This window comes from Agelaius tricolor, unplaced genomic scaffold (assembly GCF_023055355.1).
Source record: "Agelaius tricolor isolate 1412-34295 unplaced genomic scaffold, bAgeTri1.0.p SCAF_5, whole genome shotgun sequence".
In the NCBI taxonomy this organism is placed as follows: domain Eukaryota; kingdom Metazoa; phylum Chordata; class Aves; order Passeriformes; family Icteridae; genus Agelaius; species Agelaius tricolor.
Window position 1 is genome coordinate 46,966,874 of NW_027269265.1, and position 22,277 is coordinate 46,989,150.

Sequence of the window (22,277 nt, forward strand, 5' to 3'; positions counted from 1 at the left end):
TCCTGTGTATGACAGGTCTTCTCTCTGTCTGACCTCACAGGATGGTGGAAGTGCTCTGGGAATGGTGGCCCACACCCATGGTGCATTCCTCTAGCTCAGGTGGGGGGAAATGAGGGAAAGGAACAAGGTCAGATGCTCCACAGGAAAGTACCCAAGTATGAACAGTGCATCCATTCCTGGCCCCTGCCTAATTACCTCACTAATACCTAATATTCAGAGGCAAACACCTCTTTGAAGGATGTGCCTGGAGCTCCCTTATGCCTTCATTGAGCTTTTTTGCAAGAAACTTGTTCTTTCATCACTCAAACACTTAAATAATTCCTTTGGAAACTTCTGTCTTTCCTAACGTTAACCATGGCTTCAAACTTTGTTTTTCTGTTCTTCCTTCTCCTCATTGGGTTTCTTCCTCATGCCATTTAAGTCTGCTGCTTCTTTCTTTTTCTGGGAGAGCTGCCTTACAGCTTAACCCCTGTGCAAGGCAGCTCCATGGAAAGCCTTCTGCAGACTTGCAGACTCGACCTTCTGCTCATGTTATTACCACACCTCACCATCCACCCCTCCTGTATGCTACAAACACTCCTGTTGGCCGGTATTTTGGTCATGGGATTCTTTCTTTGAACTCCATTCTTCCACTATATCAGGCCAACGCTTTCCTGTCACAAGGTGATAACCACACCCTTGAAATTCTGAGCAGATCTCTTTTGCTGTGCTGCATGCCTGGACTCCAGGAGGCCCAGGTTGCCTTCCTCTCACAGAGCTGAAGGAAACTCCCTGCCTGTGGGGAATTTTGAATGGAGAACTCCCCCAGTTTGATTCCTCCACCAAGAGCTGAGCAGCTCTCTGGAGGACGGATGGGCCAACAGAGGCCAGAATGTGTAGCAGCAGCATTTCAAAGGGACATTTCCCAAGAGGGATATGTGGGTCCAAGCAGACCCAGCCTTGCCCACGATGGGGGTTTTTCCAGGCAAACTCCTGAGAAACACCAGCCCCATACCAAGGACTTGCTCGTCCTTCAGCAGCACCTGCAGCACTACTTGTGTGGTGCTGAGCATGGTGAAACAGGAAGCCTGCAGCAAGGGATTTGCCACTATCTCTATAATGTCTGGGAGGTGCCTGCAAAATACTGTCAGGGCCATGTCTGAATCAGCCTAAAAAGCCCCGGCTGGAAGAGGAGGGAGCGCCTGGCCTGGGGGAGGAGAGCAGGAGCTGTTTGGGTCCCTGTCTCCATGGGATCCCCTACACACACGCTCTACATATGCTGTGACAAGGGCTGAGGAATATTTCCAGCCACGTTTCCACCTGCTTCTCCTTCAGATCCATGGAGATATGGGTCTGGGTCATCCCACAGAGGGGATTACCCTTCTTGCTGTCAGCATGGGGCTGCTCCCCCATGCTTTGCTGCCTCTGCCCAGCCCCTGGCTGGATTTGAGGCTTGAGGCTGCCTGCAGCAGATCCACAGCTCGTTTTTTTTTAAAAAAAACCTGAATTGTGTTGAAATATTTCACACAGGGAAGAGCTACAGGTATTTACTGTGTGAGGGAAATAATTGAGGTTTAAAAAGCGTGCTAGTGCTGGATGGCTTATTAAGGGATTGCTCTTGCCTATGCTGTTGGCAGTGGATATTTGGGGTGCAAGCTCTTTCCTGTCTTCCTTCCTGAAGGGCAGAGTTGCTCCCAAGCCCTTGAAGGCAAATTGAGTCATGCCCTTGTCCATGGATAAGCCACTCTGTGTATCCAAGGGGAAATTTTAATTAGAGGCCTTGCAGATGGATGGCTGTGTGCAGGGAGCCTGGGCACCCCACAGATTTGAAGCCATACCTATTTTGACTGGTTTTGGCAGGAGAAGGGAGAGGAAGGCTCCCTACTTGGCACTTCTGAGGAAAAACACCTCCCTGGCTCCTCCAGATCCCACGGGTAGAAGATGTTTTCCTCCTCCTCCTCCCCACCCCTCCTTCCCTGGGGGCTGCCCTCTCCTGTTCTCCTGCTGGCCTGGCCTGCCCCAGCCAAGGGAGGTGCACAGTGGACTCTTGCACATCATTGGTCTGAGAAGGTCTCCATGCCCTTAAAGAGAAGGTGGATTTTCTGCTGAGCCACCCGAGAAGCCCTTTTATACCTCCTTACTCAGCCAGCTGCCTGTGGCTCGTCTGTCCATCCGTCCAGCCAGCACTACTCTGATTTCCTCCAGACTTGGGTGAGTCTTTTTGTGTATCTCCTTACGACCCAGCTTGCTCTTAGGGAGTGATGGGGGAGCAGATTTACTTACCAGAGTATTAAGGAGATAAATACTAGGTGGGGGTGGCCTGTGGGAGAAACAGGAGTGCGAATAACACTTTCTCCATCCTTTGCTTATTGGAGAGGGTCTGTGCATTGGAAAGGTTTGCTCTGTCTCTTCCAGTGAGCTTTTCTCTTTGTGATTTCATGCTTTCCCCTGCCTTGGCCGGTTTTCTCAGCTTGATTGGCGAGGGCAAGTGGTGCCTAGCGCTGACCTCCGCGGGGCCATAGGATTCAGGATCCTTGCCTGCTGTGACTCGGCTATGCTCGCTACTCACACCCCTTCCTCCAGCTCCCTACCCGGCCCTTGCAGTGCCTTCCTGCCCAAAAACACCCTCGGACAGGCACCCACATCCAAATTTATGATGTCCCCCCTGCAGAGCAGGTGATTCAAAGCCCACATCGTGGGCAGCGAGCTGCAGCCTGGCGCTGTCCCCTGGCTCCCCGGCGCCGCTGCGGCCGGAGCGGGAGCGTGTGCGGGACAGGGATGGGTGTCAGTGAACATAGACCGTGTTCCTGTGTGTGCGGGACAGGGATGGGTGTCAGCGAGCACAGTCCGCGTTCCTGTGTGTGCGGGACAGGCAGGGATGGGTGTCAGTGAACACAGCCCGCGCTCCTGTGTGTGCGGGACAGGCAGGGATGGGTGTCAGCGAGCACAGCCCGCGTTCCTGTGTGTGCGGGACAGGCAGGGATGGGTGTCAGCGAGCACAGCCCGCGTTCCTGTGTGTGCGGGGCAGGCAGGGATGGGTGTCAGCGAGCACAGCCCGCGTTCCTGTGTGTGCGGGGCAGGCAGGGATGGGTGTCAGCGAGCACAGCCCGCGTTCCTGTATGTGCGGGACAGGCAGGGATGGGTGTCAGCGAGCACAGCCCGCGTTCCTGTGTGTGCGGGACAGGCAGGGATGGGTGTCAGCGAGCACAGCCCGCGCTCCTGTGTGTGCGGGACAGGCAGGGATGGGTGTCAGCGAGCACAGCCCGCGTTCCTGTGTGTGCGGGACAGGCAGGGATGGGTGTCAGCGAGCACAGCCCGCGTTCCTGTGTGTGCGGGGCAGGCAGGGATGGGTGTCAGCGAGCACAGCCCGCGTTCCTGTGTGTGCGGGGCAGGCAGGGATGGGTGTCAGCGAGCACAGCCCGCGTTCCTGGGCCGTCCCAGCTGCAGCCCCGCCACCTGCGGTGGCCGCTCCGCATCGCCGCCGCCTCCCGAGTCACGGGGCTGGCACCGCGGAACAGCGGCCGTCCCAGCAGACAGCTGCAGCTCCTTCTGCAGCTCCCTGGCCATTTTTAGAAGCACTTTCCCCCCCCTCCTCTCTGAAGTAATGTGATGGGCCCGCACATTTTCCAGGATAAAGTTTCCTTGGCCCTGCAAGCTGTGCCTCCTGCCTCGGGCATGAGCCCCCATTAACACTTCCCCTCCTGACTGAGCCTCCCAGGCTGCGTTTGGGGTCCTTGTCTGCTCTGCAAAGGAAAGCCTTGCAGGAGATGCAAGTAGATATTGCTCTGATAGAAGACTAACATTCTATTTATGTGGAAATCATTTACAGCAAAGCAAAGGGGCTCTTCCATTTCTTCCCCAATACACTGTGTTGTATGTGTAAAATTTCCACGTAAAGCAAATGCAAGGGATTGCCTAGGGAATTTTTTGTGCTTGTATCAACCTAACACAACTTCCAGCTGTGCTGAGGTTGCTGCAACAGGCTCTCCTGTCCCAGAGGATGAGTGCACACACTGGCAGCAGCATCCTCTGAAGTCCTTCCTTGTCACCTGGGGTCATTTCCAACCCTTTGCAGGCTTTGTGATATTTCTTGTTTATGAAGTGAATTAAGGTTGAATGGCAAAGTAAAGCAGCAAACTGAAAATAGTCTTTGCCTTTTCTTCCCTCATTGAATAAAATGGTTTCGTGGGGGTCAGATAAGAAACATACCTGCAGGAATCACTGTCACAAATCACTCTTTTTCTGGCTCAACCCCATTTAGTCTTTTCCAGAAGTCCCTTGATGCTGTGGTTTGTGTTGCTATGAGGAGATGTTTGCCTCTCGTCTACAAACTGCAGCCTAGTTCCCTATATGATGAAAAATTGGTGAAGTTGGGAAATAAGAACAAAACTGTTCCTCTTTTTATTTTCTAGAGGAGTCTTGCTTTGTTTTTACACCCACAAAAAAACAAGTGGGTTTAAAACTCACAAAAGAGTGACCACAAGCATGAATAATTGTAAACTTTTTCTCTTGGTTTTCATTTCAGGCTCACAACCACCTAAACCAAGATGTCTGAGTAAGTTCCCATTTTTCTGTCTCTAATACACTGTTGGCATTTCAAAACTTTTGTTCAATCACCAACTTTTATGCTCGTTAAGATTCTTCTGCTTGTTTCCAGTTAGGATGCTAACTAACTGTCTTTTTTTCCTCTTTCCCCTTTCTCTTCCTTCCTTTCCTTGTCCATCTGCTTTTCCTGAACAGTGAAGAGGTAAGTGTGTTTTGCTGGGGTTTTTCCTTTAGCAATGCTTACGGCAGCAGTCCTGGCTTCACCGTTCCTCCCCAGGAAAATCAGCTGCTGAGCGTGTGTGTGGGAAGAATGGCTCATGGTTATTTTCTTGCTGACTCCTCCTGATAAACACCTGAAGGAGAAGAAAAATCCCTTTTGAAAGACTTTTTTTTTTGTCCCCTGGCTTGGAGTTGGATGCTTTTTTCCCTCCATTCCTGCTTCCCCAGCCGGCCACGAGATGGTGCTGGAAAGGCAGTGGTCCGGAGCCGCCTCTCCTGCATCATCCATCCACCATCCCGCCCTTGGCCTGGCATCCTCTCCTCCTTCCCCACATCCCCCTTCATTTTCTACCCACTGAGCACTGACAAATCCCTTCTCAAAGGCAGTTCAAAGAGACCTGGAGCCTGGGGAGTTTGAGCAGGGTGGAAGTTTCATTCTTAGCAAGTTTTCCCTGGCTTCTGGCAAAGCCAGGTGGGGCTGGGGGTGTCTGGAGAAATACAGGGGAAGGTGTGGGAGGATTGTTTGTGGCTTTGTCACTCCACATTTCCTCTTAGCAAATTGCTCCATCCTTCATTTCTGCTTGGCATCTCCCCATATGTCTGCAACACCACACCACAATCTCCAGCTTGTTCTCACTGAGAGAAAAGAGGATGTCAGGGACACAGAAATGCCACAAAATGGTGCTGATATCCACCATGTTCTTTTACTCCCCATCAAACCCAGACCTCCCAGAAGAGGCTGGGAGGACACTCTTTGCTAAGGTACCAGTTTTCAGATGGAGAATAAACCCTGGACTGACAGTCCTCAAGGGATCTGATTATCTGATGGTTAATAGTGTGCTGCATCTCTGAGCTGGGTGCCTTTTTTCTGCAGAGCCCTCCAGCCCTGTCAGGAGGGCCTTGGCACCATTTACATATGTGAGACATGTCAGGTTTTGTTACATTTCACTCTGCACATCCTTATCCCCTTCCTCCTCCCTGCAGCACAGAACCACACCCAAGTGCTGCTTTCTACTCCCCGCCCCTCAGCATATCAGATGTGTTTCCCCTGGGCCAGCCCAACTCAGCCATGTCTGTCTTCTGGGTGAAATGCTCAGGAAACAGCTGAAATGCAGAAGTTGTGGGTTTTTTTATAAATTGGAGTCCTGTGGCTGCTGGTCCAGCATGGCAAGGACAGAAGGGCAGCCTGTGGTCAGGTCTGCCCTCCAGCTGTGATGAACCTCTGCTTCAGCATCTCTTGGTCTTTCCAGCTCCAAGAAATTACTGAGCCTTCATGTTTTCACCTGCCTGGCTGTCCTTGTCCCCAGAGTGTCAGAAGGACACATGCCCTGGACTGCTCAGAAAGACATCCCACAGCTCCTGAGTGCCCAGGGACATGGGGTCATTAGCTTGAGCACAAAGTAAAGCACATCTGAGTGAAGAGGAAATTAGAGAAAAGGCTAAAAGTCCCAAGAAGCCAAGTTGGACACCATATTTTATACATATATTTCCAAGTTCATCACCCTTGTTATCTCTTTCTCTGGGACTTTGTGGGTTTTAGCTACCTGAGGTTGGCAAAGCTGGATTCAGCAGGAAGCCTCTTCCTTGAGTGCTGCTGGTTTGGGGACAAACTGTGTGTTGAGATGGAGCCATCTCCCTGGCAGGGCTGCAGGTGGACTGTGCCATTGCATGGGGGAGGGCAATGGAAAGGGGAATGGGCACCTGATAACATTCTTTTGTCTTTTCTTCCACTTGCAGAAAAAGAGGAGGGCAGCCACTGCCCGCCGGCAGCACCTGAAGGTACGTGGGTGGCACTGCCTTGGCTCTGGGATGTGTGTCCCAGCCTTCCCACCTCCCATCCCAAGCCAGCAGCTCTCAGCACTCTCCCTGCTAGAAGAGGCCATGATGTACAGTGTAGGGGCCTCCCACCCCACTCCTTACTGGGTCTCTACCTTATCCCTTGCTTGAAAATGGTGGGATTTAGGGGAACTCCCCTCTCCATCAGGACTCCCACTCCCCTGATGACCCCCTACCCTCCTTCTTTGCTTCCACTCTGCACTGACGCTTCTCCTGCTGCCTTCCAGAGTGCTATGCTCCAGCTTGCTGTCACTGAAATAGAAAAGGAAGCAGCTGCTAAAGAAGTGGAGAAGCAAAACTACCTGGCAGAACATTGCCCTCCTCTCTCGCTCCCAGGATCCATGCAGGAACTTCAGGTACAGGCTTCTTTAACCCTTTCAGTGCTGGAGCAGAAAATATTTGACTCCATCAGTCAGCCTGGTGGATCTAGACTGGCCTTCCCATCTTGATCCTCTCCTCACCCTGTGTTACCCTGGAGCCAGATGAACATGCAGCTGGCTTGAGATGCAGGTGGCGTCTCTCTGCAAACAAAAGGGGTCTGGCTGGCAGGAAAGATGTGTTTTAAATTATTTGTTGAGGCAGCTTTTGTGTGCAGCCAGTAGCATGGAGATTAGGAGCTGGCTGACAAGCCCCTCTTCACCTCAATCCCATCTAGCCTTCTGGACTGAGGGCTTTCAGAGCCAGAGTGGTCAGGAGAGAGGAATCATGTGTGGAGGGTCCTAGCAGTCAACATCCCTCTTTGCTTTCTTCCCAGGAGCTGTGCAAAAAGCTTCATGCCAAGATAGAGTCAGTGGATGAGGAGAGGTATGACACAGAGGTGAAGCTACAGAAGACTACAAAGGAGGTGAGTTTCCTCTGGAGCCATCCTTCTGGGGAGTCTGCAGCCTGTTCCTCATGCCTCCCTGCACTGCTCGGGTCCATCTCATTAAACCCATATCCCTCTCTCTCTCTCTCTCTCTCTCTACCCCCCCATATTTCATCCCCCCCAGCTGGAAGACTTGAGCCAGAAACTCTTTGACCTGCGTGGCAAGTTCAAGCGGCCGCCGCTGCGCAGGGTGCGCATGTCGGCTGACGCCATGCTGCGCGCCCTGCTGGGCTCCAAGCACAAGGTCTGCATGGACCTCCGAGCCAACCTGAAACAAGTGAAGAAGGAGGACACTGAGAAGGTATCCTTCCCTTTCCCTTTTTTCCCTAACAGGAGTTGCCCCCACCCTTCAGGGCTCACACCTCGCTGTAAGACAGACAGGGTTGAGAACGACTCTTTCTCCATAAGGTTCTTCTTCCTGCTCAGTGTTTCCCTCTCTTGGCACCCATGATGTTGAAACAGGAGGGTGCAGTTTAAAAAGATGTGTAGCATGGGTGGAACTGGGCTCCTCTAGCTGACATGGGGGTTTCCATGGGTGGGCTGGTGTGGGGCTGGGTGGGTTCTTACCATGGCACCATTCACACCTATGCAACCATCCCTCCCCCAGGAGAAGGATCTGCGTGATGTCGGTGACTGGAGGAAGAACATTGAGGAGAAGTCTGGCATGGAGGGTAGAAAGAAGATGTTTGAGGCTGGCGAGTCCTAAGCACCTGTGTCTCCACAGCTGTCCTCCTCTCCCTGCTGTCCCCACTGCCCTGCTTGGCTCAGGGGCACTGACTGGGTGCCATTTCTCTCTAGTTATGCGAAGAGCTGCATCATGGCAGCAGTGATGTAAATAAAGCTTTGGTGGGAGAGGTGGGTGTTGCCTGCCTGGGTGGCCAGACCCTGATTCATGCCATGGTGCCAGCAGGGACTGCCTCACTGTGGCAGTCCTGGTGGGGATGGGGAGGCTTTGGCAGGGGCTGTGCTGAGGACGTGGGGGACCTCTTGCTGTTGGTCCCTGTCCAAAGCTGCAGATGCTCATGCCCTTCCCCAGTGGTGAAGAGACAAAGAGACACCCCAGGAGGTGTTGCAGAACTTCAGCCCATGATGATCAGCAGGAAGCTGTGGGGAGGAGCTGAGAAGGGGGGAGAGGGGTGGCATGTGCAGGGCAGAAGCAGACCCTTTGGCCCCGGTGGGATTTGAGAGGTGCAAAGTCAGGAGAACCTTGGCAGCACCTGCAGCAGCACCCTGGGACTGGTACAGGGTAGGGTGCTGTGGTTTAGAGATGATGGCTGTCACCAGAGTGGCATGGGGAGCTGGGGGGGACAGTGGGTCACTCCTTTCCCTGCCATGGTGAGGATGTCCATTCTGCCCACTTTTCTTTTGGGTTAGCTCAGGATTTCCAAAATTTTTAGCTGCCGACAAGTAAAATCTTAAATCAGTCTCAGTGGTTTTTAAAAGAGAACAAAACAAAGCTCCAAATTCACCTTCCTTCTGCCCTCTCCCATCCCCCCAAACCCTCAGCCCATGAAGTTTCCGGCACAGCTCACTTCTGCTGAGCACAGGAAAAGCGAAACAGTGGCAGCACCCTGGTGCTGGAGCTGTCTGTGGGGCTGCTGTGCCAACCAGGGGAGAAGATGTCAGACTCGGAGGGGTGCCAGGAGGGTGCAGAAGGAGTGACCCAAGTGGGAGATGAATCCCCTGAGGAGAACGAGAGGTGAGGCTTGGGGACACCACAGCTGCCTTCCAGTCCCAGGATGCTGGGAAGCTGGGGAGCTGGGGGGGCACGGAGGGAAAGGAGGATGTGCAGCCAGAACAATGATGACCCACGAGGCTGGAATAGGTCAGATGTTCCATCAGGCTTTTGGCAAGCTTCTCCAGCTAGGATGAGACTTAGATTTCCTAAAGGTCTCATCCCCTTTGAACTTCAAAACCCTTGGGAAGGGGTTGATGGAACCCCAGCTCCAGAAGCAGGAAAGCTCAAGAGAGAGGTCTGATGACCTGGAGCTGCTCTGCTGCTGAAATCAGCCCCATATCTAAGACCTCTCTAATGTGATCAGCTGCCTTCTCTCCTTGCTGGGCACATCTGATTTCTTGCTGCATCCCCTATGTCTCCAGCAGAATTAACCTGGCAATGTTTCAGGCTGGCTGCTGTAAAATTATATATCTCCCTGTGCCTCTGCTCTGCTTTATTGCTTTATCAGCAGAGACTGTAAAATATGGGGTCTCTTCACTTGAATACAGACAGCTTTCCATGAGGGCTAAAAGAAGACCACATCTGCAGATAGATAAGCTTGGCCAAAGTGCATCACCCAGAAGTGCTCAGATTTGGACTGGATTCAGGCTGAGCATCCAGGGAGCTTAGGAGGTTGCCTGATTTTTCACCTCCAGCTTCAAAGCTCACATTAGCATTTCTCCCCAAGGCTTCTGAGAGCTGGCACAGCTAATGTTGATGGGAAAAAAACCCCCTTGAGTGACAATGAGAGGAGAAAGGTGTGTCATCTCCTGTCATCAGTGGCTGCAGTAAGTGCTTCGGCTGACACCTGACAGCAATTAGCCTGGGCTGAAGATTTGACTGGAAGCTTCAAAAGGTGCTGGAAAGCTCTGTACATGACTGGCTGCTGAAACAAAGGGGAAGCCTTGGCGGCTGGGGGAGCACAGGGGTTTCCTCAGCACCAGGATCGATGTGATTCCCAGCACTGCTCCTGGCTGTGCCTGTGCTGCAGGCTCAGCTCACCTTGCAGCAGCAAGGAGCAGGTGCTGTGTGTGGCCCAAGGCAAGCAAACCTTCCTGCTCCCCTCTTGCTGCAATGAGTGCAGCTACTTTGGTGCATGCAGGGCCATCACTGGGGTCTGCTGGTGGGGCTGGGTCAGCTTGTTCCCTTTTCTGTTTCCTGCTGGAGTTTCAGCTAAAGAAAAGGCTGTTTGGAGGAGTCTGTTCTGTGGCACGCAGACCCGTACAGCCTTGTTTAAAAAGAGTGTGAACGCTGACAGCAGGGTGGCACATCCTTTCCTCTCGAGCTGTATTTTAGAATCTTAATGAAATATGAAAATTGAGGGCAAAAATAGTGAGCAGAAATGAGTTCCTCTTTGTTTCAAAAATGTGAAGAATTACTTTCCCTTACAATTTGTATAATAGTTTCATCTGCACCTCTAAACTTCTCTTGCTTTTCCTTGTACTGTTTAAACGCTTGCTAGACTCTGGTGATTTCCACGCCCAAAATGGAGGAAGGAAGTGTTTATTTGCTGTTTGGGTCTACCTTTTCTCACCCTGTGGCTAGCTTATCTCCCTGATCTCCTCTCCTTGATGAAAAAGCTCTTTTCAAGCTGACCCATGGATGGATGGAGGCAGGACAAAACTCTAAGGACAGCCTAAAGCATGATGGATGTCAGTGCAACCAATCTTGTGATGGAGCTGCCAGCAAAGTAAATCCCAAGGCTCCTGGGTATAATGCACAGTGGGAGATGTCAGGAGAAAAATATTGGTGCTGTGTTTCTGTAGACAATGTTCATTGTCTATTTAACTATGCCCAGTGTATATAGGAGCATGCATTAGAAAATGGCCCAGAAATATTAATTTGAACACAGCCTACCTACTCAGTTTCCTCATACAAATTGGGACATACTGGTAAAGTCCTGCTGATGCTGGTGTAACTCTGCTTAAACCAGACCACTGTTATGCTCTCTTCCATGAACTGGAATTGCTATATGGGAAACTGCTCTGGCGTGAGCCTTCCCCAACAAGTGAGAAGCTGGGGGGAGCTCTGGAGAAGTGGCTGCTTGGGTTGTCCTGCCTTGATGGGGAGAGGCTGGGAGCCCAGCATGCACAGGGTCTGCTACTTAGAGCTCTCTGTAGAGCTCTGGAGGCTTCAGGTGACTCCTGCCTTCAGTTCCTACACCCGTGGCTGGGCACGTCCCCTGGGCTGTGCTCTGCAGGATATCTGCACCTGGGAGGCAGATTGGCTTTGGCTTTTCCCAAATTGCCCAGTCTCTGTCCTCCTGGGGCTTCCCTCCCTGTGAGCTGCAGGGCAGGCAGCCCATGTATGGTCACTGCCTGGGGAGAGGCTCTGCTGTGCCAGCAAGCCCCAGGCTTTTCTTTGCCACGTCCATCCCCAGCTGTCTTGAATTCTCCAGATCCTTGGAGGAGTCTCAGTCTTTGCTGAAATGACTGCTGTTGCTAAGTATACCCATGGTTGGAAGGAAGTTGTTTGGGAAAACTGATACTTGGAGAGTTTTTGGACTCCTCGGTGCACCAGATTCCTTGGGGGTGGAATGGAGGGATGGCTGATCCCTGCTGAGGAGGACCTGGTCACAGTTTGACCCAGCTGGGCTCATTAAAGTGGAAAAATAGTAGGGAAATTAACAGGGGAGGACCAGATGGATTATTTAATGAAGCTGGGTTATACTTCTGGTTTCCAAATTGGATATAGGTGGTCTGGTAGTGGCATTAGGGATAAAGAACTGTCTCTAATTATAGGAGGTATCAGGTGCCTTCACTGTCCTTTTCTCCTTGAGGAAAAAAAAATAAATTAAGCCTGGCTTGCCTCGCCTTGCCTCCAGGCTTATTTTGCTATGTAAAGCTATGGGTTTGGAGGAGTGTGTGTTAAAGCAGGGGATTGCCCAGCAGCCTTCATTTGAATTGCACTTTTCTTTTTAAACCACAGAACACTCTCTGCTGGCTGAAAGGCTGGCTTTTTAAACACTCTTGGTGTGAAGTCTGGCTCTGAAGCTGGTGGGAATCCCTTGCCCCTGGATTTTGTAAGGTGAACTTACTTCAGAGGGTTTAGGGCTTTTCCCCAAATCTGAAAACCCTGTGATAACTGGAAGGGCTGGCTGTGCAGCAGGGAAGTGCTTAACCTTGGTGTGTCCTGGGGATCCTGGGCCCCTCTGCTCTGACCTTCACTGACCTTGCTAATCCAGCCCTGACTGATGCTCTGCCTGCATCCCCCTTTGCATCTGTCACCCTGTGACCCACATGCCCAGCTGTGGGGTCTGCCTGGGGGCTGAGCTGACTCCTTGCTGCCCTGCTGCTCTCTTCAGAGCTGGGCTTGATCCCAGCTAGGCACTCATCCAGCCTGGCTGCTGCCTCTGTCAGGACACTGACTCACATCTGGACAGACCACCTGGCCAGGAGGTGCTCCAAGACCTCCTCAGTGTCATGTTTTTGTTGGGAACAGCTTTTTCTTTGAGGGGGGTGAGAATCCTGACCCAAACAAGGTTGTTGCTCAGGCTCCAGGAGGCATTGGCATGACCACCAGGCTCCTGAGAGTGTAATCTGGCTGTGAGTGACTGCAAACCTGCAGTGGTGCTCAGGGGCTCAGAGGGAACACCACAAGGATTTGGGGCTCTCACTGCATCCTCCCCCTGCTGCCCTCCTGGGCACTTTGCACACCTGCCTGGGAGAGACGGTGCCTGCCTGGACCTCCTGTAGCTGCAGTTCCTCTTCTCTTTATGAGTCCAATAAACTCCTGATCAGGCTGTCTTTGGGATTACTGAGGGGGTGCTTTGGCATCCTTTGAGGCCAAATGCACGAGGAATGGATCTTCATGGTGTGGTTCTGTTCCAAAGCCTTTCGTGAGGAGAAGCCTTGGGGATGTACATCAATGAGAGGAAGACACAGGGGTGTGTGATAGGGGCTCAGGCCTCTTTACCCAGGTCGTGTTCTGGATCATGGCCATCTGGTATGGGGAAAAAACATGTCCTAGGAGGTGCTGCACACTCTGGAAAGCAGCTGTCCTGCATGACATGAGTTTGGTATTATCAGTGCTAGAGGAGCACCCATGGTGCCCAGCCAAGGTCAGGGTGTCACCATGGTGGGTGTTCTGTGGCTACTGCCTCAGGGATAGAGGACAGGTCATCTCTGCTGCAAGGCCAGACAGCTGAGCTTGAGATGCTCAGGAAGGGGAAGGGTTGCCCTGATGCAGAACTTGCCCACTGTGGGTTTGGTACCCAGAAGAGGTGGTATCCTACCAGACCTGTGTGACATCTGCCAGGCTTGGCAGCTCTCTTAGGTAACCCAAGGCATCCCACACTTGACAGCTGTGTTCAGGCACCTGAATCACTCCCTGATTTCCCAGAATCAGCTAGGAAGCACAGGCCACTAGTGAGACTTGAGTCCAGCTCTCCTGAGGCTTGGCCAGGTGTCTCGCAGTCCTCAGCCTGTCCCCATGTTCCACAGAGGCTCAGTCATGAGTGGGTTAACCAGTCCCACTTGGAGCCCATGGATGTTTTCCTTGCCAGTGCATCCATCCTAACACACACCAGATGTGTGAGGCAGCCTTTGAAGTGTCTTAATCCCAGGTTTTGGCACTCAGAGTTGTCTTTCTCACGGGCAGGTCTCCAGTGCCTTTCTGGGGGCTCCACTCCTGCAGCCCCCATCCCCTGCAGGAGAACTGGCAGCAAGGCAGGACAAAACATCTTCTGCTATTTGCTACTTTAAGCAAGTCCCTCCTGGGATGGGCTGCTGGGGCTGGCAGCAGAGCTCCATATTCAGTCCCACGTGGGAGTGTCAAACCCAGGAGCTACTTGGGTTCAGCCTGTCTCACATGAGCAGTGGTGGTGCCCAGCAGCCTGGTGCATCTGGTAACTGTCCAAGAAATACATGGATAAAGAGGAAGATGCAGGAGCAAACCCAGCTGGATTTATTAATGAATGGGAATGGCAGTCAGTGGACTTCTGTTGGCTTAATTGGTGACTTCCATCCAGTCTGAGAACTTGGGGCAATCTGCAAGCAATTGATCTGAGAAGTGCAAGACTCAGATTAGCTGGAGCTCAGCTCATTTGGATTTCTCCTGCTATTGAGCAGACATGTAGGCCCAAATGCTTTTGCTAGTGTATGTCAGCACCATCCCTGTGCCTGCCATAGAGAAAGCTCTGCCAGTTTGCATCAGCTGGAGCTCTTTGGTTCTTTTGCTTAAGTGCTCATTTTGAAAAGAGATTTTTTGTTTGTTTGTTTGTTTGTTTTGGTTTTTTTTGTTAGGGATTCATTCTGCATTACCAAGGAAGCCTCTCTCCCAGCTCTAGGTATCTGTTGCTTGCTGCAGCTGACTAGACAGTTTGTGCAGTGCCTTTTATCTAGTCCTTGCCAGATAGCTTGGAAAATATGATCTCTTCTTCTGTGCTTGTGCATGCTTGTGTTTTTCTGCTGCAGAAGCAGTTTCCTTTCCAGTGCAAGCTTGCTTTGGAGCCATTAGCATTGACAAATTCTGAATTATTGACAGACCTCAAACAATCACGGCTGCCAGCTATTTAGGAGGGGCAGAGTTCTCTCCCAGTAAAATTGATGACGATAATAATTTCCTTTTGAAATAAGTGCCTCCTTGCAGTTGTCACATAGCTTCCCATACCAGGAGCTGGCAGCATTGTGCCCAAGCTGAGCTGTCTTGAAGGGCAGACTACTGTGATACACAGGCTGTGCACCCCTGCTCTGGTGGCACCTCTTCCTGGGGGTGGCATTTGTCTCCTGCTGCTTCTGCACTCCAGTTGCCATCTTCCTGCATACAGCATTAGCTGCCCTTTGTGCAGAAAGGCTCCTCTCAGCTTTTCTTTGGGCCTCACTTTGGAGCATTAATGGCTATTCCCCTTTTCATGGAGCCATGTGTCCTCAAGCTCTCTGAATACATGATGATGCTTTTGGGAGCCCTTTCCAAACAGCTCCTGTCTTTTGCCCAGCTTAGCGAGGGAAGCATGGATGCATATGGGCAAGCTGATCTTAGATGCCTTTCCCTGGGACGAGGAGCAACTTGAAGTGAGGGATGCAGGAACTGTCTGATGGTGCTTGGGAGTTCCTTCTAACCCACCTGGTGTCCCCTGACCCCAGCTGGAGTGACAGCCCAGCAGCATAAAGCGGAGATTAATGGTTGCTAAAACTGCTTGTGTTGCACAGCACAGTGCTGCATCAGAGCCTGGAGCCAGCTGCAGATGAGCTAATAAGTTTATATTGGGCAGAAGCTGTATTTTACTCCTTGAAAGCTGTGTGGTCAGCTGAGCAGCATGGCTGGACACAGGGCTGCACTCTTGCAGTGGAACTCACCGACAGGCCCATCCACAAACCCTGCTGCACGGCTTTGGGCGCTGCTCAAACGTGTCACACAGGTGCCACCTGCTGAAGGAAGGTGGTGCCTCTGTTACTGGTAGTGCACCTCTTATAGCCAGCCTGGGAGGTGTCTGAAGGTGTCTTCAGCTGCCCAGTGTGCATCTAATCCACCTAATGAAAGCAAAGACCACTCCATTTATTTTAAAGAGACATTCAAAATTCAAATTCATTCAGCAGCTTTCCAAACCTTGGTGAGCAGAGACTCGTGACAAAGCAATGTGATGCTATAAAAAGGCCTTTTGAAGATTTTTCCTACAGTGTCTGCTGGGGGAAGACAACCTCTTGGCAGCAGCTGCCTGTATCTTATCCATCCTGGCTGGAGTCCTTTGTCCTGCTTCTTGGCCTTGTGGTAGACAAGCAAGGCTAAGAGATGGAGCCTGCCTCCTCGGGGCCAGCAGTTCTCCTCTTGTCCTGTAATGACCCTCCTGTGTGGGATGGGAGTGTCTTATCTGCAGCCATTGTTTTGTCTTCCTGTCTCTTTCCCAATGGCTTTGTTGATTTAACATATTATATAGATAGCAGTGCACAGTGTCAGTAATGGCTCTGGCTCGACATGCTGGACCAGCTGCACTCCTCCAGGGCTTGGCTCAGTCTTGGCCTTGGCCTTGGCCCTGCTCTGGGAAACCAGGATGGTGGCTCACTGCAGTGCCTCAGGTGGTCTCGTGCTGTTTGCCCAGCCCTTGGTGCAACAGGAGCCCAGATGTCCTGTAATTGTGCTGGGCTGCCCTGGTAATGCTTCTCTCCATCCCCTGTTTTTTAAATCCATCCTTTGTCCTTGTGTGTATCACCCCTGGGGCAAAAGCATCTTCTCTTACAAGGCTTGTGAACTTGCATCTTCCCCTCTCACTGATAAATGAAGCAAACTGCATGATGGAACCTAGTGATCTTAGGTTTATGGATGGAACCTAGTGATCTTAGGTTTATGGATGCACCCCTTAGGTTCCCCAGGGAGTGCCCATTTTCCATTCTGTGTGAGGGTCAGAGGTGGCAGTGGGGTAGAGGAAGAAGAATGCTCCTTCTAGATCCAGTTTCTGATTCCCTCTCATTTCTGCCTCTTTGGATATCAGAGGAAGAAAGTCATCACTGATCCCATGCCAAATATTTCAGACTTAGTATGACACAGTGTTTGTTGGCTGTTTAGACCCACAATTATACATGTTTCTCATGGTGCTCCTCTGAGCACATCAGCCTGGCAACAACTCTGAGCCAACAGAGCTGGCTCTTGCCTACAGCACCCCCTCTCTGAACCCGCATGGGGTCGTGCATTGCCTTGGGAATATCCTCTCCTGACTCATGCCAGGACAGAGGAAGGTTTGCAGGGGAGCACCACTGGGACTGGACTCCTTGCCCTGCACCCTGAGCTAATTGCAGAGGTGGGGCGCCCTGCCCTCCTGGCAGCACACTGTGGTGCTTGTAAAGAGCTGCTCTGGGGGGAAGGAGACAATGTGCTGCTTTTGGCTGCTGGTCCTGCTGTCTCCTCAGGATTATCTCTTGTTTGCCTGTCTTGGTCTCTGTATTTGGCTGCCTGAAAGTGAGTGCTGGCAGAGTAAGGTGGACTGAGTTGAGTGGGAGTTGGGTGAAAGTGAGGTGGGCAAACCCTACCCTGCAGGCCAACATGTAAACCACACCATCTGTGCAGCTGAGGTACCAGTGAGGTGCCCTTTCCCCTGAACTGGGGCTCCTGGGGAGGAGCTGGGCAAATGCTGATGCCTGCCAGGCTGGTTTCCAAGTGGTGGATGCATGTGCCTGGTGAGGAGAGGCTGCTGGGATGTCAGGACACAGGGAAAGGTGAGGGAAAGATGCATCATTTAAAAGGAAAACCAGAGACCACCCCCCAGCTATTCCATTGTCCTAGGGGCTGCTGGTGGAGGCACAGGGTCTGAGATAGGGCTCTTAGTCCTTGCTGAAGATGTGAGGCTGTCCCTGTGAGAACATCTTCTGGGGTGGGATCCCACCACTGCCATGCAGGCATGCACCTCTGGGAACCACGCTGGCAGATGGAGTCCTTGTGAAGGACTGGCCCTTGCAGTGACTGTGCTTTGGTGCTGGCAGTGGCTGACATCCCAGCAGTATTGGAGAGAAATGCTTGAGCTGTATTTAGCAGGAATAGGGTATTTTTGTTTCTTTTTTTTTTCTTTCCCTTGACCATGTGTGAGCCTTCAACTGATTTTGCAACTAGTGCTACATAGCAGAAGGATTGTGTAATTAACGGGAACTGGTGCAGCCCTATCTCTCTGGGACTCCAGCCCTCCTTCCCACAGGGATGGAGGCAGACCCACTCTCTCTCACAGCATTTCACCTTCTCTGCCTTCCCTGCTGCTGGGAAGAGCTTTGGGGAACTCCAGTGCCACACAATGTGCTCCTGGCTGCTCCAGTTCCTCTACTGGGCTGGTGTTTTGCTGCAGAGATTTATGGTGGTTCTCCCAGCTTAAACTGTGCCAAAAAAGAACAGATGAATTAATTCTTTTTTTTTTCTTTTTTTCTTCCTGTGTCCACTGTACTCCTACCCACTTCCTGGTGGGAGCAGGGGGGTTGTTTCTGTGAAAGGATCCAAGCAGCTGTGGGACTGATGCTGACCTTACTGCTGCTGGACACATGGTGTGACTCACAGTGATGCACGTGGCAGTGAGGGGCAGGAGAGGAGAGGGGGCCCAAGGTGCCTCTGCACTCCAAGACAGTGGTGTGGGATCTCTCCTGCACTGCTCTTTCTCTGTGGGCATGTCCTTTGTGCTTTTGAGTAGTGGGTTTAAATGCTCCCTACCCCGCAGAGATGGGCATAGTGACTCTGTCCATTCCCCTTCTTGCAAGCTGTGGGTCCTGCCCTGCTCTCCCTGTGGTCCTGCAGGACCCCGCTGATGCTGGAGGAAGGATGAAAATTTTCTTGTCATATTTAATATCTTTCTCAAAGATGAAAGCCAGGAGAAGGGCAGGAAACCTTCTCCAGAGGTCAAGTGGCCCAGCCACCTTGAAATATTTCTCCAGGCAGAGTTCAGTACCAGGAATTTCTCTCCCTGGGAGCAACACAGAGCTCAGCCTGCTGCCTGTTGCAGTTAAGGACTCCCTTCCTCACTGCCTCACTTCTGGTGTTTCCAAATTATCTTAGCACCTTAGACCAGTAAGAGCTTATGTCATGACCTCTCCCCAGTCCTACATTTCATCATCCAAGCATGGTTTCTGTCAGCTCTGTTCATTGAAAGCCCCATCTCTGAGAGGCAGCCAGTCCTGGAACTGGGGTGGAAGTCTGCCAAGTGCTTTCAAGACAAGGAACTCATGCTGGCATCCTCTGGGAGTCAAGCCCAGTGTGGAGCCAAGGCTCTCTTGCTGGGGGAATTAACAGCTTCTCCTCTGCCCATTTCCACAGAGACTTTCACCTCCCATAGGTAGCAGTGTGCTGTTACCTCCAGGAGGCTCCTGCCTTCTCCTGGTGACAGTGGCTGCATTCCTCCTCACCCCTCCTGGGCTCCCTGAGCATTGTCTGGCATCTCTGCCTGAATGAAGAATGCTTGCAGTGATTTCATTCAACCCCCAGTTGCTGCTGGCCCATGGCTGCTGAGCTACACCTCTGCCTGCCAGGGCTCCCTGAAGTTCCTCCTTGCCTGGCTCGGACCATGGGAGTCAGTGGCAGGTTTGGGCTGATTCTCTCCAAAATGAAAACCCTGTAGGTGTACACTTCATTTCAACTCTGGCCAATTGTGGTGAAGTCAATAGGAATGCTCACATGCTTAAACCTAATTACTCCTGCAAGCACTTGCAGGGCTGGGACAAGCTTTTTTTTTAGCATGAGATCTTTGGTGGTGGATCTCTTACATTGTCTCACTGAATTTATAAAGAAAAATATGCAGTGTGATACCATCTGAGCAGCCCACAGAGTGAGGCCAGCATCAATGTCTGAGCTTTGTGGATTTTGTTGTTCATAATCACTTAGGTGATGCTTACTAAATACCTGCAGGGGAAAAAAAAACAAGCTGTTTTGAAATTAAGAGACAGTGGAAGGGAGGGTAGGTACTTCCTTTTTTTTATTGAGATTTCTCGGTGTATTTCATGGGCAACTTCCCCATTTCAGCTTACCAAGCATCAAGAAACATTTCTGCAGGAGAAATTGAAAGGAAACGTGTAAATGAGATGAGAGGGACAGAAAGCAGAAGGAAGGTGGGGGTCTCAGCAGAGAGGTTCCATCATAACTGCTCCCATTTTGCAGACAGCCAGAGGAATATTCCCACTTTCCTTGGGGAACATGGGCAGGCCATGCCATGAGCACCATAATGTGCAAGTATAAGGCAGAGCTGGAACTTGCTAGGTACAAGTCCAGGCATCTGTTGGTTTGGCATACTAGTGGTTCTCTTTTCACCCAAAAAGCACACATGGACCAGGAGATGCAGTTCAGGGAGAAAGACTTTCTGTTTTTTCCTCCCAAGACTCCTCCCATGAGGAGGCAGCATGAAGAACAACCATCTGAATGTGTGGCAGATGGGCAATTTGTTTTAGCAGGTGACAATCTTAGTCCTTCATCAAACAATCTTGCACTTCTTTTATCTCCTGAAATACCAGTGTTTCACGGAGGCAAGCCAGATTTAGCCAATTTTTTTGCCTTTTTCCCAATGTGATGGCTGGGAAAGCTGAGGCACGCTGACTCGGTGAGGGGCAATGTTTGAGAGCAGAAGCAGGGTGTAGGCTGCTTGCCTGCCTGAGGCTGCAGCTCTGTGGCTTCCCCCAAAATCTTGCTGCTATCTCCATCCCAGGAGAACATTCTCCTCTGGTGTGGCATTTCCCAGTGCTAAGCCCCTTTCGTGTTAATCTGACTCTTGGCTCACCTTCGGACGTGCAGGGACTGTTTGGAGGTGAGACCTTCACGCAAGACTTCTGCTGTGAATGGAGCAGGAGTGATTTACAGCCCGTCGAGTGCAAGTTGCCAACCTGGATGTCTGCTCCCTAGGTGCTTTGTGTAATCAGAAAAACAGTGGTGAAGGTGCGAAAAAACAGAAGGGGAAAAAAAAAAAAGAAAAAAGGGCGGGGGAGAGGAGGGGGCTGGAGAAGATGAAGGAGGGAGAGCAGAGTTAAAGGCAGGAGAGAATCCCCCTGGCAGGGCAGCGGGGAGCGCCGGGCTTTGTGCTGCGGCCCCGGAGGTTCTCCCGTGACACTTCCACGAGGCAGAGGGGGAGGAGGAGGAGGAGGTAGAGGTGGAGGAGACAAGCCGGGGGTGTGGAGCAGGGGGGGCGAGCAGAAACAAAAGGAAACCAGCTGCAGAACTTCCTGAAGGCGGCGAGGGGGCCGCGGAGCGCGCAGTGCCGGGCGGCTCCTGCGGCGCGGCGCTGGGGAGGGGGCGGCAGCGGGACCCTGCCCGCCGCCACCATGGCCAGCGCGATCCTCAGGCGCAACTCCAGCAAGCAGGGCCTGCAGAACCTCATCAGGTGAGCGCCCACCTGCCCGGGGACCCGCTCCGGCTCCGGCTCCGGCGGGATGTGCCCGAGCCCAGGGGCGCGGTGGGGGACGCCGCGGGGAAAGGGAGCGTGTTCCAGACCGACCATCTTCGGGTCCCTTTAAACCGGCGGGATTTCCTCCTTCGCCTGATTTTACAGCAGATCCCATGCATTGGAAGGGAGAATAATAGATAACCCTCCCTCTCCTCCCCTAGAGCTGTATGAGAAAAGCAGATTTGAACTTACTGATGGCTTTTCCAGGAGCTCCCAACTGAAATAACTGAGCACAACTGTACTGTGACACTCACCTGAGCCGCTGGCTTCCCCTCTCCCTGCGAGGCATGTCTCAGTACGTGGCTTTTTGTGTCTCCCGAGTGCTGAACGCTTCTGCCTAGAAAAAGGGTTTTCCTTTTTTCCCCGCAGGAACTGTACGGCGTGCACGCTGTGATGCTCGTTTTTAATTCAGAGATCAGTACAGGGCTGGATCCTCCCAGGGCTGCGAGCTGACACCGCTCTTTTTTCGATTTAATTGATCACAATAGTGCTTTGAACCTTTCTCTCAGAGTATAATTGCCAGGGCAGGGAGGTGGATGGCTCAGTTGGGCTTTTCCCGTTTGTCAGCCGGCGCTGAGCCCGGGAGGACGGCTACATTGTCTGCTGGCTTTGAGATTCCCTGCCATGTGGTCACTGTGCTCTTCTTTCCCGGGGGCTGGAATCGCTGCCTCCCTCCATGAGTCTCCGGGACCCATCTCTGGGCGATGGTGGTGTGCCACGCTGATGGCCCTGATGGGCTGCACTTCTCCCCTTTTCATGTTTAGTTGAGTAGATGGATGGGTGAGAGGTGGGATCAGGCAGTGCTGGACTCACATTCTGCATCTCGGGTGCCTCTTGGCTCCCTTGTGCTCACTGTGAGTGCTGGTCTCCAGCTGAGAGGTGGAGGATGTCACGGTGGGGTTTATTTCACCAGGCATTTTCCAGTCAGGTTGGGATCTCCTCGGTTGGTAATGCAGCCTCTAAACCTCATCTCTCAATAAGTTTCTTGCCTTGGAAGGTAAATGGGCACCTACAGCCCATCCAGTCCTTGCCGCTTCCTGCCCTTCTGGACCCAGGGAAGTTGGCAGGAAAGCTCCCACTGGTTGCACAGGCCCCTGGGGTGGAAAACGGGCAGGAGAAGCTGACTCCTCTCGGTTCATCTTTTGTTTGGCCTGTTGGACCCATTCCCTGGTCTCAGCCCAGGGGGATGGGATCTGAGTTACACATCCCTTCAGAGCAGGGCTTTGTCAGCAGCTTGTGAGGGGTCGGGAAACCTCTGGGGTGTGCAGAAGGCAGGGATGAGCTCA

General features: G+C 52.1%; 2 protein-coding genes across 3 annotated transcripts in view; both read left to right on the forward strand.

Annotated features, from left to right (window-relative positions):
- The first annotated feature begins 6,484 nt into the window (after window positions 1-6,484).
- Window positions 6,485-8,244, forward strand: TNNI2 (troponin I2, fast skeletal type). The gene is made up of 5 exons (XM_071428425.1): window positions 6,485-6,522; window positions 6,807-6,935; window positions 7,334-7,423; window positions 7,569-7,745; window positions 8,052-8,244. Exons 2-5 carry the CDS (start codon window positions 6,813-6,815, stop codon window positions 8,148-8,150), a joined length of 489 nt encoding a protein of 162 aa, XP_071284526.1. The 5' UTR covers window positions 6,485-6,522; window positions 6,807-6,812; the 3' UTR covers window positions 8,151-8,244.
- Window positions 8,245-8,992: 748 nt separating this feature from the next.
- The window catches only part of LSP1 (lymphocyte specific protein 1), a 48,397-nt gene continuing 35,112 nt past the window's right edge, over window positions 8,993-22,277 (forward strand). The window contains exon 1 of one of the 2 annotated variants that reach the window (XM_071427743.1): window positions 8,993-9,143. In XM_071427743.1, the coding sequence (XP_071283844.1) occupies window positions 9,064-9,143 (80 nt within the window). In that variant the 5' untranslated portion in view covers window positions 8,993-9,063. Of the gene's footprint in view, window positions 9,144-20,658; window positions 20,929-22,277 lie in introns of those variants that run through there. The other variant, XM_071427744.1, reaches the window with a different exon arrangement.